The 21,635-nt window shown below is 29.7% G+C and overlaps 1 protein-coding gene across 1 annotated transcript in view; it reads left to right on the forward strand.

Moving 5' to 3' along the window:
* Positions 1–21,635, forward strand: part of LOC139486118 (gamma-aminobutyric acid receptor subunit beta-like) — a 60,513-nt gene that overhangs the window by 35,423 nt on the left and 3,455 nt on the right. The window contains exons 4-8 of the mRNA XM_071270829.1: positions 675–898; positions 3,925–4,007; positions 11,701–11,838; positions 19,099–19,251; positions 19,873–20,099. Of these exons, the coding sequence (XP_071126930.1) occupies positions 675–898; positions 3,925–4,007; positions 11,701–11,838; positions 19,099–19,251; positions 19,873–20,099 (825 nt within the window). The remainder of the gene's footprint in view (positions 1–674; positions 899–3,924; positions 4,008–11,700; positions 11,839–19,098; positions 19,252–19,872; positions 20,100–21,635) is intronic.

A 21,635-nucleotide genomic window follows, 5' to 3' on the forward strand; every position in this document is an offset into this window, starting at 1 on the left:
GTGTACCCTACCTTATACTATAATTGTGTACCCTACCTTATACTATAATTGTGTACCCTACCTTATACTGCAATTATGTACCCTACATTATACTATAATTGTGTACCCTACCTTATACTATGATTGTGTACCCTACCTTATACTATAATTGTGTAACCTACCTTATACTATAATTGTGTACCCTACCTTATACTATAATTGTTTACCCTACCTTATACTATAATTGTTTATGCCATTAATGCTGCATCTAAAATTGAGCTGCTCTTTTGTGTACCATTTCCGTCTTGTATGTTTTGTTCTGGTGGAAGTGTTCTAGAGTACTAGACTGTGCATTGCATGCATACTCCAATGTTTGCCAAACTGGAGATGATTTGCTTGATGTTTCCTTTATAAAATATTTTGATATTGAGTTTCTTAATCCGTTTATAAATCATTTGGTCGTGTTTGTTTGTCGCATCTTGTGTCGCATTCTTACTTTATAGACGTAAGCTACTTTATTTCCCTTTTTTTATCAGAATCAATTTTAAGAATTAGTTTTACCCTTTTTGTGCTATCTTCTACAAAAGTACTATATGCACAACATGACTACATGTCCTTTTTTATAGACAGAAAAAGCAAATGATTTATTTTTTATTACATAAAATATAATATAATATACTATTTTGATGTTTTAGGATTACACTATAACAATCCATTTGAACCAGTATTGGTTAGATGACCGACTATCCTTTGACAGTTACGATGTATCAAGCATGACACTCACTGGCGAATTTGCTGAAAAAATCTGGGTTCCAGATACATTTTTTGCAAATGATAAAAACTCTTTTCTGCACGATATAACAGAGAAAAATAAGATGATTCGATTACATGATAATGGATCTGTTGTTTATGGAATGAGGTAAGAACATCAACCGTAGTCACAACTTGTTGTTACAAGGATAATCTATAATTGATTTACCGAGGCCTCATATTATGATTTAACGAATTCAACTATAATGGTCAGAGTTTATTCTAACCCTTTGGCTGTATATCTGGAACAAATTGTTAAGTGAACCACTCTTGAATCAAATTTTCCGAACTAAGGATTCAGTAGATTTTTCACATGTTTTACTTTGAAGTCGTTATGATTTTGTTTTGTTGGTACCACTATTGAACTGTAATTATACATTCTAACATAAGTGGTGTGACACTTAATAGCATGTCTTATAAAAACCCCGAAATTCTATGTTATTAACTATTTTTTTATCAACACAATCTAATCTTGATGTTGCTGGGGCAAATATTTCATTACCTTATCCATCTGTATAAACCCTTTTGATATTATATTGATTTCATTATCTATACTTGATTAAACCATCATTCTCGTTTATTATCTTTATATCACAACTTTGAAAGCTAAGTTATTTATGTTCTTGTTTTTACTTACTCTAAATTTGTTATTAAAAGTAACTTGTCAGGTTTGATTTATACAGATTGTGTTTGAATTTGTAACACATTTGCGACATTCACTTATTCTTTTATGGGTATTCATTTGATGTCTCCCCAAATAAAAATATTATGAAAAACTACTACTAAGATCCTTTTTAAATGTAGATACTTTCATGATTTAATTTATAGCTTATCACATCCTACATATCTGTTAATGTTGTAGGTAGGCCTTATTATATATTCATTTATTCTTAATCCTACTATTTGTCCATACTTTTATCATTGGATAGGCACGAACTACTCAATATCTGATGACTTTCAACACAAGTAAAACTGCTATGTAAACTTACTCTATCCAGATCTGTTGTCTTTTGAAATGAATTTATCAAATGTAAACAAATTATTCAATAGATGTGCTTTGTCACTGAAATTTTGAGAAGTTCATCCTTATCTTAGACTTCAATGAATCTGAATCTGAATATAATCACATACAGAAAAGTGATTTATATTAAAAAGAAAGATGTTGATCAGAATATGGCAATATTAATTTTCAAAGGTTATCTTTCGAACATTGACACAAGGCCATCATACTGATTACAGTAACAATCGAATTAAGCTGCATATTAAGTCCTACGAGTATTGTGCATCATTGATTCAAACCGGATTGTTTCCATTAAGAACTGACGGAATCTGATGACATCGAGTTCCATACCACTGTGTCTGATGAAAAAAACAATAAACTACAAAGGGTACACTAATTGAGAATTCATTACAAACCAAGAGAGAAAATAAACGGTTTTGACGATAGTAACACATGGTGCTGATGTCAATTTAAATGAGTTATTGGTACAAAGGCCTTCAGTTTGAATATTGTACAACATATATACTTCAGTTTATGAGATGTAAATTGATGTTCACTGATACATAAAATTTGTGTACAAAAAAAAAGTTCAGATGTAAACTAATTTAAAATAACTTATTTCTAAGAAAATTAGTTGCATTTTAGTGATTTGTACTATTATGATATAAATTTTTTGTAACAAAACTTTGAATTTTCGAAACAACTAAGGATTTTCTTATCCCAGGAATAGATTACCTTAGCCGATAACTATTTCAAGATTCCTGTTAACTAATTGATGAATTGGTTGTTGTGTCCTTATTAACAAGTGTTTTATGTTTATGATTGTTAAAACAATAAGGTTACCAATTAATAAATTGGCTAGTCTAGATAAAGAAATGGATCATACAATAAACGATTCATTTTGATTGGACTTGAAACAAGGGAATGCTTGATAAGCATGATATGATCTGAAGTTTGGTTTTTTACTTATCTCCAAGATCAGTTTAATTTGAAGTGACCATTGGATAGAAACAATCACAGGGTTTCAACCAAACAAACTCAAAGTAGTCGAGTTAGGTGTTTCTACATACTCATAGGTAATGGACTTCAGTATTTAGGTGTTTTTTTCTTGATTTTATTGGATCTTAAACACTGTTTACGGTCTATGTGCTATAAATAATGTAACAGTTGATAATATCATTATTCATAATGACTATCTGTCTTTCAGTGTCTTTTTATTGCACATTTTTTTTTCTTCGCATTCATTTATTTTATTGATTAAATTGCACTTTAGAAGCCCAGTAATGGTCTATTGAATGCAAACTTACAAATGATTCAGGTTTAAGTTTATTTTTTAAAACTGTTCTCTCTGAGTTTATGTTTGATATTTGAAATTTTGTCTTTATTTGAACAATTTTCAATAAGTGACATAATGGCAATTTGTTTCGTTTGAGGGATGTTATTCAAAGTTATATTTTATGTACATTTAGACAAAATATTGTTAATGAATTGTCATGAAAATTTTTCTCATGAAAGAGAGGTTATAAAAAAAATCATTTTAGACAATGATATCAGTAAGTGTTTTATTTTATTGATGATAACAAACAAATAGTATTATATATATAAAACATAGCTTAGATAGTGCTAGAGCAGATTGGCATAACGAGGAAACATTGTAAAGCGAGGCGGAGCCGTTTAGCAATGTGATAGAGTAAATAATCATTCACGTATTAACCAATCCAAATCTGGCAGTTGACTTGACGTCAAGTTAAAGTAACAGTCAGTACTTTAAAAGTATGTTCACAGAATATTATTGTACACCTAAAATATTTGACAAATTTGAAATCATTAAATGATGAAATATATGTTTTTTTGATGTATGAAATACGTTTAGTTAGGGGCAGTATTCCCAGTGAAATATTGTCCCGAAGAACTTGCCAGTATGTCCTCGAGACAGACCCCTTTTCATATTGAATTTTTTTCCTGGACAGTATTTCATTAGAAATATTGTCTGCGGACATTTTCTGTAGGGACAATGTGTCATGGGGACAATGTTTTATGATAATTATACACATATCAAAACACGTACTAAATGGTCGGACAACAGTCAACTGCCAGCAATTTACATACATAAAACTTCATATATTTATCAACAGGTTCACTTCAACTCTTGCATGTATGATGGATTTACATAACTACCCTCTAGATATACAGAACTGTACAGTGGAGATAGAAAGTTGTAAGTTTCACATTATCTTCCCATTATACGTTTGTACTTAATAATTCTAATGCAACAACATTTGTAACGTTCATTTTGATTTGATAACGTCACTACATCTCATGGAATCAGTTCACAATTGATACTACGAAAAATACGCGCAAGCGCAGACGACATTTGACAGATTTTAAATGTATGATTTAATGTTATTTTCAATCAGTTTCATTCAAATGGAGATAGCAGTTTTGAATTTTATGTTCCGACAACATCAATTGGTGCCGTTTGGGCTTACAATACAATACAATTATCTCCTAAGTAGAACGTACCAAGGGAATGTCGTTTTACAATAACAGCTGGTATGTTAATTCTGTAAAATGACCATAATGTTACGATTTTACTTTTTCAAATAAACACCATACATAGGAACCAATGTAAATAAAACGAATTGTGTAAACAATAAGGATTAGGTATAAACTATGTGTATTAATAAACAAAATTCAATTTAGACTTTCACCGTTTATGATCTAGTAATTTGTATTCGAGGCTATCCTATAGAACTATTTTTTTATCGATCGAGTTTCAGTAACTTATAATGTCATTTGTCTTCCGTGTATATTTTTTTTCACCTTTCTTAAAGGCGTTCTCGATTCTATTACTCATTCAAGCCATTTGAAACTAAGCAACGTCATCAGGAAACAAAACAAAAATAATGACTTTGGAAATAATAATTTTAAGATGGCGAATTTATGGTGATGCAAGGTAATAAAACATCGCAATCATATTTGTTTTGTTCGCAATTTTACAATTTTGATATATATAGATTATAGAAAAGGAAACCAAATTTTTTTTTTTTTGCGGGATAAAAACATGAACAGTGAAAATTGATTGCATTTTAGAAAACATTATATAGATAAGTCGTTTCAAGTTAATATACGGAAAATAAGTTATCTTTTCCATTATTTATATTGTTTTGAATGTTGTTTAATTGCAGTTATTTCATATTAAATTATCCGCCTTTTAACGGTTTTTTATGAATATATGAAATGTTGAAACTGAGTGTTATAACTTATATCCTGACCGTTTGTGTTCACACGTTATCTTTTACATTGTTTAGGTTTGTTTATCGAAAACCAAACAAAAGGATTTTCGGGGTTTCTCCTAGTGGATCATGCAACTACAACTTTCTATTAAACAATGACATTATTCAAATAATATTTGAAAATAATCTTTCTTACAAAATGTTATTGTTCACTGCTATTCAATATATTGACAGAAAAAAAGAATATGGACATATCATCCCAGTTCAGTTTTTACAAAATTGCAAACTATTTGTTAGTTCGTATTTATATAAGTTATTGCAAGCTCAATATAAGAAGACTGAGATGACATGCAAGGAGTTAATAATCATAAATTAGCTAAAATACAAGTTTATCTCTTTGAAAAATACTGAACTTTATGAGAAACAAAGACTCACTTGAGATTTCCTTTGGATCGGAAATTGTTAGTTATTTATAACAATTGTGAATAGAGATAAGAATCTGAGACATCGGTTCTATTTGTGTAGTGTTTGAACAAGACTCTTTCTGTGATGAATTGAACATTTAAGATTAAATGAGTTATCGTCAGCCGTCAACCTTACGTAACATATCTGAGCCGTTTGCAATGATTGATTTCTCTGAAGACATACCGTTTGTACTATCATTTTCTGTTAAATGTCTATCAGTTCTACATGCAATAGGTTTATACATTTCTTCAATTTAACTGAAATGGGAATAAATCTCGGTCACTAAATTAAGATAGATAAATGAACGTCTAGGATAGTTAAAACAGTCAACGTTATCTCACCTCGAATTCCATATCCGCGGTTCTTTTACTAACAATCTTTCAATTGAGCCTCTTCGCTAATAATCATAAAAAATTAAAACAACACGTATAAATATTATTATTTCGACGCAAATTTCTGAAATCTATAACCAAAGTTTCTTTTCTGGTGTTAAACGTAAATATTCACGCCATACACCAGTATTTTTTTTATGAAAAGAATCGGTATCATTCTTTAACAACCATATGCTTAGGAAAAGGAACAAAACATACCGAAAGGAAACCAAAACACAAGAAAATCAGCCAATACCATGACAAAAATGTACAAAAAGACTTACAACAACTTCAAAACGCTATACTGAAACTGGACTGAGCAACAGCAACCACAAGAAACCGGGGATCCTCGGAAATTGTTGTTGATCAATGCAAGTCATCAATGTATCGTATATTCATGAACTGCTGGAATATTTCTACACACAAAATGGAGAGTTTAGAAATGTCAACAATTTTGTCGGAAGAGTTGTTCTCAATCGAATATATTATATATGATTTAAAAATTATTAGACCTGACTTGTCATGTATTTGGTTTTGATGTGATATTAGTTATTCTCATCGGATTTTGTCTAATGCTTAGTCCGTTTCTGTGTATGTTACATTGTAGTGTTGTGTCGTTGTTCTCCTCTTATATTTAATGCGCTTCCCTCAGTTTTAGTTTGTTACCCAAATTTTGTTTTTTGTCCATAGATTTACGAGTTCTGAACAGCGGTATACTACTGTTGACTTTATTTGTAGTTTATTTTTATTGAACTGATCTATAATTAAGCAAATTGCCTAAATGGATGGTATCAGGACCTTCGTTTTTCATCTGCTAATACTTTATCTCATTAAATTGCTCCAAGTAAAACTGGCAAAATGGGTATGTACTTTTTAAAGTTTAAAAGTTCATATATAAAACGTCAATTAATTGTATTAAACTGTTTTACGGATGTATACTTTTTATAGTATAAATAAGTAAATTATTAAAGGTTTTGTTGCCCTTTTTTTCTCCATGAAAATGTTGCTGTACGTTTTGTTCTTATATATATATGATAAAACATACAATTTTGTAATCGCCATTAAATGTTCCATATGTAGAAAAAAAAATGTCGTCCACCCTTCTTAAATTAAAAAAGGAAAAGTCATGATTGACTCGCTGTTCTTTTATTACCTGTATTAGAGCTAAAAAATAGAAAGCTGAAATAAAACAAATATATCTGTCTTCAAAAGTGCACAAATTAGGTAAATTATCTATAATTAAATATATTGTAAGTAACTTTATCATTCTACTTCAAATGGTAACGACAGCATTATGAAAAAACACATTACTGTCGAAAGGTGCTATCTTTTTTAACCAACCGACGAGCAAGCCAATAATGACATGAATGATGTCATTCTTTTGTGGATATAGGTATTTTTTCGAAACGGTTGAAGGACGTATATTGTCGGAAACCGAGATTTTTTTTTATTCGAGCGTCACTGATGAGTCTCTTGAAGACGAACGGCGGTTGGCGTACACAATAGTAAACTTGGTATCTTTGATAAATTAATAATAATGATTTTACTCAATCGCTTTATGACTTTTATACACAGGAATACTACTGTTGCCTTTATTTGTCGGTTATTTTTGTCTTTCTTTTGATTTGTTATTGACGTGTAACTTTTATCTAATTTTAATTATACTTTAAATAAAGGCAACAGTAGTATACCGCTGTTCAAACTCATATATCCATGGACAAAAAACAAAATCGGGGTAACAAACTAAAACTGAGGGAAGCGCATTAAATATAAGAGGAGAACAACGACACAACACTACAATGTAACACACACAGAAACTGACCAAGCATCAGACAAAATCCCACGAGAATAACAAATATAACATCGAAACCAAATACATGAATTTGGGATAGACAAGTACCGTGACACGTCTTATCGCAATGTCAATTTACACTCAAAAATAAGAGAAAACAAACGACGCAACGTTAAATAGTAACACACACAGAAACAAACTATAATATAACAATGGCCATATAAAGTTGACTTTATGTTAACATTGTAAAAAATGCGCAATCGAAGAATTTCGTACTTGTATTAATTTTCAAAACACTTTTGACAAAAAAGAAACTTAGTAGATAACACGCGCTGCAGCTCAAACAGTTACCCATGTTGCTAAACACACAAGTAAGAAATAAACCGTTCTCTTAAGTATGTATAAGTATCAATAGAATAATAGAAATGGTTCTTAAGCATGATATAGTCTAATTACCCCCATTATACTACAAGAGGATAGAAAATCGAATAATGAGATAGTTTCATTACCGGTCAAGTCTTTTATTTACAAATTGAAATTGTGTCAGGAAAAATGAGTCTTATAAACAATGCTTTGGATCGAGGGTGCAATTAAGTTAAAATATGAAGTGATGCGATAAGAATGTATGAGTTTCTTTATATATTAAACATTTCGACAATTTTGGAAAGTAATCAACGAGTTCAAAATATTCAAAATCAAACAACTGATTTAACAACGAATATAATAATAAAAGAAACATTGCCAAACCCTGAGAGGAAATCAGTGCATAGAGATAAGGTATTTGATTTCAATATTTCTTTTCTTCAACTTAGTATTTGTTTGGCTTTTTAATTATTTAGTCCTGAGAGTCACTGATGAGTCTTATGAAGACGAATCGCGCGTCTGGCGTATTAAATTATAATCCTAGTACCTTTGATAACTAGTTATTCATATCGTTTCATTGCCGTTGCTTTGATATTGATGTATATCTTATATATAAATAAAATCATCGATACCAGGATTAAATTTTGTATTGCACCACGCGTGCGTAACCAATATAACCTCCTATGATTTCCATATTCTGTTTGAAGAATTCAACAAGACAATTTAACCAATTCCTATGATAAACATGGTATAAAATTCTCATCATAAATACCATAAACGCCAGACTTGCGTTTCGTATACAAACGACACATGACTGACGCTCGAATAAAAAGTAAAAATGGCATTTTATTCGTTTTGTATAGTATCATCGAATTGTTTACCTCCGTGACGAATATAGAAGATTTAAACAAGTGACAACTTTGTTCGAAATATAATCTGCTGTATTTGATAAAGGCAAGAGAATTTTACCGATGTTAAAAAAAATAGGTCCCAAAAAAATATGAACCATTGCTCTCCCAAACCACAGTCAGTAAAAAAAACCCACAACAATGAAAATGAAACAATTTATGCACCACTGCAATGCTAGTTCACATTTTAAATGGGACCCAATCAGAAAAACAAACAAATTCGATTCTTTCGAAATGATGTTTGTATTTTGACGCATCGCCATCGTAAATATATGTTCCGCAATCTTCAAATAATCTCCACCAATGTTGAATGAGTTTCTGTCATCGTCAAGAGATCATTGTCATAATTTGTTTTCATTTCGAGAGGCTCAGTCATTCTTTTTTAGCAATTCGAATTAATTGCATAACCCTTATTGTATCCTCCAGAGGGCCCTCCTGGTTACAGGTTTTAAGCTCGGAGGGGTATTCGGCTTATGACAAGTTGAATTCGAAAAATGAATTTTTCAACTAAGTAACGAAGTACATTATAAATCAACCATGCTTTTTTTATTGGAATGGTATCGTCTAATTTTCTTAATAATCTTTCTATTGTCTCGTTGGTATATTCGGTTCTATGCTACCCTAAAAAATCACCAAAAATCTTTACTTTTTTTTCTTTTTTTTTTTAAAGATATTCAAATTGACTTAAAATTATACAAAGTTATCTGGAGAACAGGTTGAATATTTTGTAGTAATTTCTCATCGTTGATATTGTATAGACACGTTCATTTATCAAATATAGCAAAAGTTGTGTAATGATGTATTATCTCGTAAAGGCAACCATCATTTGATGACCAGTTATGTAAGGTACAATGTATATTAGCTTTTATGTTCAGACAAGTATAAACATAATACATCAGACTCGTACAATTTTAACCTAATAGATTGGTTGACTCCGAGCTATTGTACTTCTCTAAACCTTATCACTAATGTTTTCTGATAAATTGGTCCCATGATTACATTTACTTTTTTGCCTTCTTCAAGACTTTAGATGTCATAAAGATATATTTTACATTCATTTCTTGAGATTGAATTTCCATAATGAATAGCGTTGTCAGTAATAAATTTGGTTTGCCGCTTTACATTTTCGAGTAACGAAAACGCTAGTTAACGTATTTTGATCTCAATCTTCTCTGTTATGCACTATGTTACATATGTATGTACTTCATAACTACAAAATAGTTTAACAAAATTATTTTCATTGCAATACAAAATCATGTTCATTGCAATACAAAATAAATGAACAAATAAAGATATGTGATATGATCACTAATGAGACTATCCTTTACCAAAAACGAATCGAAGCAACTATGTGTCATCGTGACGAGGTCCCCAATGAGTAAATACTCGTGTTAAGTAGCAGCTGTCTCAAACTGATAGTTTTCAGTAAAGATGTTTAGAACAGGTTTCGTTAAGACATTCAGAGGTAGTAGGTTTTATTTTCGTCCGGCTGTTCAGAACACATAAATTTTCCATCCATTATGCATTAGAAAGCAAGAAATCTGTAGCTGTGCAGAAAAATAATCTTAGTTAATCATATGACACTTCAGAAATTATATGATTTCAATGAATTTTAAACTGATGGCAATTTGAAATAAAAATCCAGTTAAAATCGTGTTTAAATATTTAAGAACACATCGATCAAACCTATTTAAAACATAGGTTTTATAACATTCCCTTAGATGATTCAAACTTTTATTTTGGTATGTGTCCTGGTCATTGTTACCCTAAACATTTACGACTGATATTGCCGATCTTTTATTTCAAGTAGGATCTTTATATATCGATAAAATTATTCAGTGACAGGATATCATCGAGCGACAAATTTAACCAATTCATTTTAGATTTTGTCTTGAAAATTGCTAAAAGACAGAAATATAATCACTAAGACAAGATCTACAAATAGTTGAATAAAACAAAAATCTTAAGGTGACTTTGATCCAAGTCAGGATTATGACAGTTGTTATCCATTCTTTTGATGTGTTTGAGCTTTTAATTTTGCCATCTGATTAGGGTTTTTCCGTTTTGATTTTTCTCTGATTGTAATATTTTGGGAATTTTACTTTCTTTTTACCTGTTAAATTGCACTTGTATGCATGTTCGTTTGGTCCTGGTATTGTACAATGTATGTCTTTCTGGTTTTTTTTTTTAATAAAATAAATCTTCTATTGCACATTTCTCTGCTGTTTACAACTTACTAGACTCACAGCATTCAGTCGGGTATCCCTGTAAATTAGTTACTGTTACTGATTATACAGTTAGATTATTATCTATTAAATATGATTAGTGATACAATAATAATATATAAATACATTGATTTTGACAATTTGTTTTTTACAGTTTCCTCATATTACGTACTTACGGAATTTGTACTATCTATTGTCCGATATTGTTTTTAAATTCTGTTTGATTCTCCTCTTGCGTATTCTTTTACAGAAGGCTTCATATATAATAATGATGTGCATTTTGTTTTTATGCAAATGATGTTTGACATTCCCATGGGCGACATTTAACTCGTTATGTCTATATAACTGTGGAAACAGGATTATGAGTCGTCTCCTTTTTTGTTTTATTTTCATTTCACAAGCATAATAGTAGATTTCCTTGGCTTTTTTTATTTTGATAAAAAATAAATGTTGCAAAATCATATGTGTCTGAAGAGTCATGTTTGATAAAAGGACATTTCAGTTGGAATTTATCATTTTATTTCATTAAATTCTCTTTTTTATATAAATAGATGGCTATGATATGCATGATTTAAACTTGAACTGGAAAGATGGTAGATCATCGGTGTATGGGATAGATAATGTGGAACTACCCCAGTTCTCCCTTATAGAATATAGGACGGTACGAAGAATAGAAAGTTTGTCGTCAGGTAAATGTATTACAATATTATATCTTCTACAGATATCAGAGAGATTTAAGTTCGTTGTCCAATGTATATAATGCACCGTGTTTACAAGATTTATCATTGTTAACGTAAGACAGAATTTTCCAAGTACTTAAAGTTAGTTATAGTCGTTTAAACGTTTCCCCGAGTATCAGATAACCGAAGTATATGTATATTACACAGTCTATTTGAAATTTAACACGAGGATTCTAACCCAATATTAACTGACCGTGTATATACCATATAAGGTCACTGACAACCCTTGCAATATGTTATGTTTTAATAGCTATGTATTAAAATAATTGTCAGTTTTAGATGACAACATCTGTGGTAAACACTTGACCCTTCAGTTGTGTTATTTATTTTGAACATTGTTATCATTGATTCTTACAAAAAGACACTGAAAAGCATTCTTTCGACGATTTTGCATCATCTTCTAACTTTAAACACAGAAGTCAAAGGTCTGTATGTTCTAAAAAGAAAAGGTTTATAACAGTAGTGGCGAATTTTCAATACTGTTATACATAAAAATAAGCATCCTCGATTTCGTTTTGGCATCAGAAAATAGGTTCAAAATTGCATTAAAATTATGTAAACAGCACACTAAATTAAACTACAATCTGCATTATTTTACAATGATTTGTTTTTAAAAAAAATGTAACAAAATAGTTATATACAAAGTAATATGAGATTGTTTTAAACATACTCTTAACATGCATTCATATGATGAAGACATTATCTTTCAATCAGATTAATTAAGGTCTGGCGCTGGTATGTCAGTAACTGCAAGCAGTGCTTTGTTTATTTATGTATCATTGTTATTTTGCTTATATAAAAAGAAAAGATGTGGTATGATTGCCAATGAGACAACTCTCCATAAGAGACCTTTCTTTTGTTACCTTTCCTGACATCGGGCTCGTTCTTCTTTTCAACTGAGTTTTACTGTGCGTATTGCTGTGTGTTTCTTTATTCTACATTGGCTAGAAGTTTGGCGGGTGCAGGATTTTCTAGCTGCGTTGAGAACCAATTGGTGGTCTTTTGTTATTATCTTATTTTTTTAACAACATTATATATTTATTCATCAAATATGCTTGTTACATTGTTAACAATTACCTGGGTTAGCAATCAGCTGCTAATGTATATGTATATATTATAATAATATGTATAAATTTCTTGAAATATAATTATACAACATTTTAGTTTTCTATGTTGTGTCGTGTGTGCTGTTGTTTGTTTGTCCTTTTCATTTTTAGCCATGGCGTTGTCCGTTTGTTTTAGATTTATGAGTTTGACTGTCCCTTTGGTATCTTTTGTCCCTCTTTTAATACATTATGTTTTATTCTATCAATCGTCTAAACTTCTCTTCTTTTTAGTGACTTTAGTAATGGATTAAGTTTCATTGTTCAGTTTTCGTTGTATCTTTTTATGTATTCTCGAACAAAAAATTTGATAAACATTTACCTTTGTCAATTTCTGATTAGATACATAATATGATTTGTATATGGAAAGACCTAAGATTGTTAGGAAATAATTCAGACCAAAATAATTTTTGTCAAAAATTTTATGTCCAAGAAATTATTGCTTTAAGGATACTCTAAATTTAAATTTGATTTTATCATTAACTCAAAAATACTTTTCCAAAATTTTTCTAAAAATCGACATGAAATAAAAAAAAAAGTGGTTATAATCTTCTTCTTCGTTACATACATTACATAGACTGTCATTCGTTTCCATTTAAACAATAATTGTTTTGTTGGTAACATTAATTGTAAAAGTTTCCCTCTAAATATTTTTAACTTATTTTCTTCTAAATAATGAAACATGAAAACATAGTTGGTTAATACTAAGGTTCTCATTAATTTGTAAAATACGCATCCATTTGCTAACACCAATTGATGGTTCAGTTTTATCTTTACAAATTGACTTATATAATATATTTGTTGAAAAGCTTGAAGCCTCAATGTAATTACCTTTCCAGATTAGTTTCTGTCTAGGAATATTTACAATACTTTTTATAGAATTTTCAGACTGTAACATCTGAAGCCAGTCTTTTTGGAATGGCTTTTTTCAAAATATTTATTTCTGCAATCCAATTATTCTTTCATTCTAATTTTTCGAGAATAAAATGTTGAGATATATTACAAGTGTCGTCTATAATATCATTGACAAATATCAAGTTACTCTTAATCCAATTTTTAAAAATAATAGTTTCATTTTCGAAATTAATCAGTTTGTTCCCCCAAATTACCTGTTTCCTAACTTCTGTGAAGTTGGTAGGTTTTTTTGTCTGTCCACCGCCTGATATTACCCAACATTAAATACTTCTCTATAAAATTCAGGGTCCATATTATGTTTGATATATTCTAGAATTTTCTTCTTTTCAAAATTTATCTTAAAAATTAATCAATTAATACCAACCACGCTGAGATATTTAAATGGAATCAACTTCCAGTTTGAAATATCATTACTAATGAGTTTACTTACCCAAGATGCTTTTAGAGACATAAAATAACTTTGTATGTCGATCATTTGTAACCCCCCTTCTTCGTTTGACTTTATCATGGTAATTCTTTTAACCTTATCTGGTTTACCATCCCAGATGTATTTATAACATTTACTTTCTATTTCTTTTCTGAATTTCTCCGGAACTGTACAGGCACTTGCCAAAAATGTCAAAAGTGGTAAAACTAATGTTTTTATAATAAGAATGTTCCCGATTAAAGTTATATTACGTTTCCCCCATAAATGAAATAGTTTATTCATTTTCTCAATTTTATTCTCCCAGTTTAATTTTTCACATTCTTCTATGTTATGACCAAAATATATTTCCAATGCTTTGACTGGTTTGTTTGTCCAATTAATCCCAGCTACCTTATCTTAACTATTTTTCAGTTTTCCTATCCGTATACCCTCTGTTTTATTTTTATTCAAAGTTAACCCAGAAAATGATCCGAAAATTTCTATTTCATTCATAGCAGCTTTGATTTCTTTCTTATTACTGAGAAATAAAGTAGTATCGTCAGCTAATTGTGAAATTTTTATGCTATAATTTTTGTTATTATCTCCTCTTGCGTCCGGTTGTTGTCTCTTTGACATATTGCCCATTTTCATTCTCAGTGTTATGCTTAAGGAAAACAAAATTCATGGTTTTTGTGCATTCGCGTCCTCATTTAAAAAAAAATGAAAGTATCTTTGATTTCGTTTTATACGTAGTAGATTCTGTTCAGTGAAGGATATTTTAACATATTTTTTGCATTTTAAAATATCAATATATGATAATTTTTACTTACAAATCACTTCAAACATATTAATAAAACGATATTTCTAACAAATAAGCGAACGATACCAAAGGCATTCAAAGCATATGTCGAATAATTAAATGACAAGTTCATGACAAAAAACAGTAATAGTTTGTAAGGCAAACAACAGTTCATACAACAAAACATAGAAAATAAGAGACTCAGCAACACGAACCCTTCTTAAAATTCGAGGTGCACAGGAAGCTTAAACCGATCAAATGTAAAAAAAATAAAAAATACTTATCATGCTAAAAGGAATATAACGTAAACATTGGTAGGAATAACTGGATGCCGATAACAAAAATATTACATACATATATATGGTTTTGCCTCGACAAACACCCCTTGACTTATATAGTTATCCTGTTATTTTATTTTGATATTACTTGCAACTGCGACTTTATAGTATTGAATATCAAAACTGTTTTGTTCTAAAATTGTTTTACCCTACCCCCTTGACATCCCTATTTTTCTACCTTGTCATTATGCTTGAACAACATTTTCGAAGTAAGAAAACATTTACCATGCCGGTGATATGTGTGCAAGGATAAAATAGTACTCAACTCTGTAAATACTGTTATTCAAGAGAAATTATTGCAACACAGTATTAAACAATAACAATTTATACTTGTTCCATGAAATAGTATGGTTAGTGTTACCAATATACATTACAAATGTTTATGTCTGGCGGCTTTCACAGGAATGTGACATTCTTCAACAAAATGATAATAAATGAGACATCTACTATTGAGCGAGTCTAAATGTTTGAAATTATTTCCACGTAATTATAGTCTTTTGCCGATTATTTTATTCTAATGAATACGAAATAAAGGTCCCCTTGTCTATTTGATTTTCAAAATATATAGAAAAGATTTTCACATAAAGTAGGTATTAGAATTACGTGTCTTTTTAATGTTCAATTAAATGTAAAGAAAAGGTTATATACAATGTAACTACTTTCAAACATATCGAAATGTGAAAGTTTTAAAACGTATTTGAATGCAACACGGTTGAAAGTATCTTTAGGTAAAAAAATTCTATACGAATAGTACATTATTGTAACTTAATATCATTAGTATTTACCTTAAAAAAAAGAATATATATTCTATTCTTCTTGCAATTTAATACTGTAATAGTTGAGAAAATTTGGCAATTCTATCATTCTCAAGGACAGCATGTGATAATCTCTGTCCTCATGAGGCATAAATAAGTTGTCCAAATTTCATATATCTATGCAAAACTAGTAAGTCATTTGTAACGTATGAATAAATAATTTATCACAAACCGAATTATCAATCAGTTCACAATAGTGTCTGAAATATCATTAATAATCTATTAAAACAACGTTTCCTTGTACAATGTCAAAATGTAAATATCAAAATGATGTAGGACCGCAAATGTCTGTTACTGAAAATGTACCCAAATTTAGTTATGTTCCAACTATTAAAAACAAAATCAAAGTTAGTACCGATAAAGACATATTCAAAGAATTAATTACATCGTTAGTTAATAACCTACTAGAACAAGTTTATTAAAAATATCTATAAATAGACAGTAATCGTATTTATATTTACTGGTTCTTTAAACACCATTACTGTTATGAATAAGGCCGTATAACATGAGATCATCCAAGTTTTTGGTTGTGTCCGTTTTGTTCAGGTTTTGGTTTTTCTATGTTGCGTTATGTGTACTATTGTTTATCTGTTGGTCTTCCTTTTTTTAGGCATGACGTTTTGACATATGAGTTTGAATGTATCTTATGTATCTTTCGCCTCTCTTTTCAAATTACGTGTTGATTTGGTCTTCCAGCTATTCTGAATCGAACACTACTGAGGATTGTAATTAAAAAGAAAAACATCCTATCAGATTACTAAATTATAAATCTGTTATATTTTATCTTATTTTATGCCGATCAATTACAAGGGACAAACATAGATGTTTTGCCTCGACAAAACACCACTCTACTTCTATAATTACCATGTTAGTTTAAATACTACTAGCAACTTCGACTTTATGGAATTTAATGTCATATCTTCTAGAGCAACCATGAACAAGCTTTATAATTGTAATTGATAGTTTTTACTGAAACCAAAACTAAGATCGTCTTGCATGACAAAAAAACATCAAAGTAAGTTATAGAATTGACGACACTGAAAACAGAAAGTTTATATATTCTACAGTAGCTTTCTTTGTCAAAGAGCACCATAACACAAAAAAGTATATAACGCTCTAAGAACAGATTAAGCATCTTCACCAGCGTTAATATCTGAAATTGTATAATGTCATTTCCTGACTAAGTATAATGTTTTATATAAATGCATTCACATTAGATGTGCATTGAATTCCCATCAAACTTGTATTGTGTTCATCAATGCATTTTTTTCCCGAATATAACACTCCTACATAAAATAGAACGGTTGCTATATTTCATTAAAGAGTTTTCCGAGTGAAACTGATTATATCTAAATTTTGGAAAAACAGACATTGCTGTTTGTTTAAGATTTATTTAAAGTCAGAACCCTTGGGTAAATGTGAGCAGTTAAGATAAAAGATAAGAGAAATCTTGATTAATTCAAGCAAACATGTTATGAAGATAACGGTAAAATTATAAAAAAAAATCATCTAGATTAGACAAACCTTCATCTTGCTTTTTTTTTCTTCCTTTTAGTAGTTCAGGTTTTTTCTTCCTTTTAGTAGTTCAGTTTTTGCTCAGCATTTGATTTTCTATTTCATGTTTTGTTTTTAATCTATAATTGTGTTTTTCACTTTCACTTTACTGAGTGTGGTCATTGTTTTTGTTGAAACAATCAAGGAACATATTGTTATTTAAGGGCTCATTTGATACGCGGAGGAATACTTATTTTTTTTCGATAGACTTTATTGACAGAAGGCACATAAATGTTGTCAAGGAAAATATTTACAAACTTGATTATCTCATCGCAGTTCCAGAAATATTATCTTGTGCTTGTTTCATTAAAGAAGATGTCTGTCATGTTTGTTATTCGTCAATTGTTTTGTTATATAATCAGGCTCTTGGATTTCCTGTTTGAAAAGATTGATAATTTTATGTTGGGAATTTTTAAAAGTGACATATGTTATGAGCTTTACTTATGATGTAGTATTAATAATTACAATACCAGAAAAATTTCGACAATGATATTCGAGGCCGAAATATTTGAAAATAGGTTTTACTGTGATCTATAGTTACTTATAGATATCAGACTTTAGTTTTAGTGGCTATTATACCACATCATACCACATTTCCTTATTTTCATATCTTTATGAGATATATCATTTGCAAATTCGAAATTCATAACAATAAACTGAATAAAACGGAACATCAAAATCCCGTAATTTTTCTTAAACATCTAAAGAGTTTTTTTACACTCTAAAATAAAAAAAAATCAACAGAAAAATTAGTAGCAGAACATTTACTCAAAACCGATATGTAACAGTCACCTTCAAATGGAAGGATAGTTTATTCCTTGATCTGAGATAGTATTAAAACATCACTGTATACTATTTTATTTTCATCGGATCACAAGATATTGAGTATAGAAGAATTTATATTTTCATTCTCAGGAACGTTCGTATTGTATTTAAGTCATACAATTGCAACATTATCGGTTGGCTCTTTTTCTGTTATGTTTTGAGTGACAAAATCAACGAAAAATTAAATACAAATTCATAATAGAAATTTGTATTTGCTCAAATCATGTTTAGTAGTAGTAGTAGAAATAAAAATAGTAGTAGTAGTATTTAAAATTATATTTCATAATTAAGAGTAAGAGCTAAGTTTGTCTGAAACCATCCTTTATTAGAATACTAGTACATATGTTTTTAAAAAAAATATATTGATGATTTAATTTACACGTAAACAAAAACGTTTTAACATAAAACAAGGAATAATCTTGTAATGATTTAAACATGATGTTGTCTTTTACAGGAGATTATCCGCGGCTTTCCTTAAGCTTCAAGCTATACAGAAATGTCGGATACTTCATTTTTCAAACATATCTTCCGTCTATATTGATTGTTATGCTGTCTTGGGTGTCATTCTGGATTAACCATGAGGCCACATCAGCACGAGTTGCTTTGGGTTTGTAAAGCTACATTAATATGCACATATGTATTGTTAATAAGATTATGCATTATTTAATCTACATGAATTATGAAATTGTTTATCAAGGCGATTACTAATAATCAAAACTAACTTTTTTATATACATAAAATCATCTGCTGAAAAGTTTTGCTATAGCTTGTACTATTCGTTTTTAAGATTTTTGGGACAAAATATGTTGAAATGTTTTTTTTTTAATTTGACACATAAAATTTTGTCATCATATTTAAGCAATTGTGCTGGGTCTGCGTGAAAATTACATGAGTAAAATCTATTACGCAATTGTTGTATGTCAAACTTCGATTTTAACAGATTGGAACTAATTATTTTATCGCGTTTTAACGCTGTAATCATCTCATTTAATAAAACATTTAGTATAGGTGTTTAAGATCTATAGTAAACAGTTCGATGTATACCAGCCATCAGCTTCCCTTTTTTCGAGTTATGATGTCAGTATCAAAATATATATCTATTGAAGAAAATAAAAAAAAAATAATATCGACTTGATAAGTAAGATTGTCACAAACGTGAAACAGTTGAATACAATAATAAACTAATTTGAACCAATTGTATTTCATTTTGTCGGTAATTATATTGTAGGTATTACAACTGTGTTAACAATGACGACTATCAGTAATGGTGTACGTTCATCGTTACCCAGAATATCTTACGTAAAAGCCATTGATATATACCTGGTTGTCTCTTTTGTATTTGTATTTGCTGCGCTGCTGGAGTATGCTGCAGTCAACTATACATATTGGGGGAAACGTGCAAAGAAGAAGTTCAAGAAGATAAAAGATACACAACCAATGATACAGGATGGTAAAGTATGTAAAAAGTTAACCAACATTCTTTATGAAACACCCTGTCATGTAAAAATATCAGAAAAAAAAAGATAGCCATATATTTTACTACTAAAACAAAGGACGAAACAAGTGAGGCAAAAATGGATTTATCATTGTGTAACTTAAAATTTTTTAAATATTTAGGCTTTTCTTTCTCAGGAATAGATTACCTTAGCTGTATTTGGCAAAACTTTTGGGAATTTTTGGTCCTCAATGCTCTTCAACTTCGTATTTTATTTGGCCTTTTAACATTTTTTTATTCCAGCGTCACTGATGAGTCTTTTGAAGACGAAACACGCGTCTGGTGTAAATATAAAATTTCAATCCTGGTATCTATGATGCGTTTATTTACAACTTTTTTTTTTGTAATATTGGTCATAGTCTTGTTTGTCTCTGTTTGAATAATTGTTTTCAATTGCTGCCTTGAGTTATTGTAAAAAAAAAACGCCAGTCGTTACACATATGCTTAATAGTAATAGTATTCCTAAAAATTAGAAATAGCTATATATAAATGTTATATTCCACAACAATTGTTTCATTTTCCTTAATCAGGAACGTTCAAAACGAAATATTTACAAGACATGTATGTTTAAGGGTAGTAATAATTTCGAAATTTAGAAAACAAAACAGTTTGCAAGATAGGTGCCATCGAAGCACCGACTTCTGAGCGTGTGATACTTTAGGGACTATGAGATTATCAGCAATATAACGACATGTTGCTGTAAAAAAAAATAGATGAAAAATATTTATGCATCCGAAGCGCTTTCTTGACTGACCTTCATAAGGAACCCTCAGAGCCGATTATTTGAAAGCCAAGAATGTATAAGCAACGATGACTCAGTGTTATACAAAATATTAAAAACATGTTTTAAATTTTATGCGATTAAGATTAAAACTTCCTATGCAAAGGCCATATATTACATGTATAAGTCAATAAATATTACAAACTTGTTTCGGTGAGAAATGGTTCTATCAAAACATTAGAATAAAGGAAATCGACTGGAGTCATGTACATCTGTCCTTGTATATATTTCAATAGAAAATCCTTTTTTAATTCTTTTAAATCTTGAATAAAAATTAACTTATTTTTGTTTGATTATAAATTATACATTTTCAGGTTCTAACATAAAAAGTGTCAAACAAAATATAGAATGATTATAGGGGTTATTAGATGTTTGAATACTAAAATGTTAACAATTTGGACAATTGTTTTGAGCAATATTGATTAAATATGAATAAAATGTATAGAAATGTTCCCGTTATTAAGAGAATTAGAATAAAACAAAACATTAACGAAAATCTATTAAAACAGGAAAAGAACTAAGGGTTAATATAAGAGGTTTTCAAAACGTATCTGAAAGGTCTTGATCGAAGGTCAAAGGTCGAAGGTCAAAGACAAAAAAGTACATGTTTAATGAAAATCAAATTAAAAAAAAATGATCCATGTTTTTCAATCATGCCCAAGTCAAAACAATATCATGATGTTCAGTCACAAAATCCATGGTACTCAAGTAGGAT

Source organism: Mytilus edulis, chromosome 8 (assembly GCF_963676685.1).
Source record: "Mytilus edulis chromosome 8, xbMytEdul2.2, whole genome shotgun sequence".
In the NCBI taxonomy this organism is placed as follows: Eukaryota; Metazoa; Mollusca; class Bivalvia; order Mytilida; family Mytilidae; genus Mytilus; species Mytilus edulis.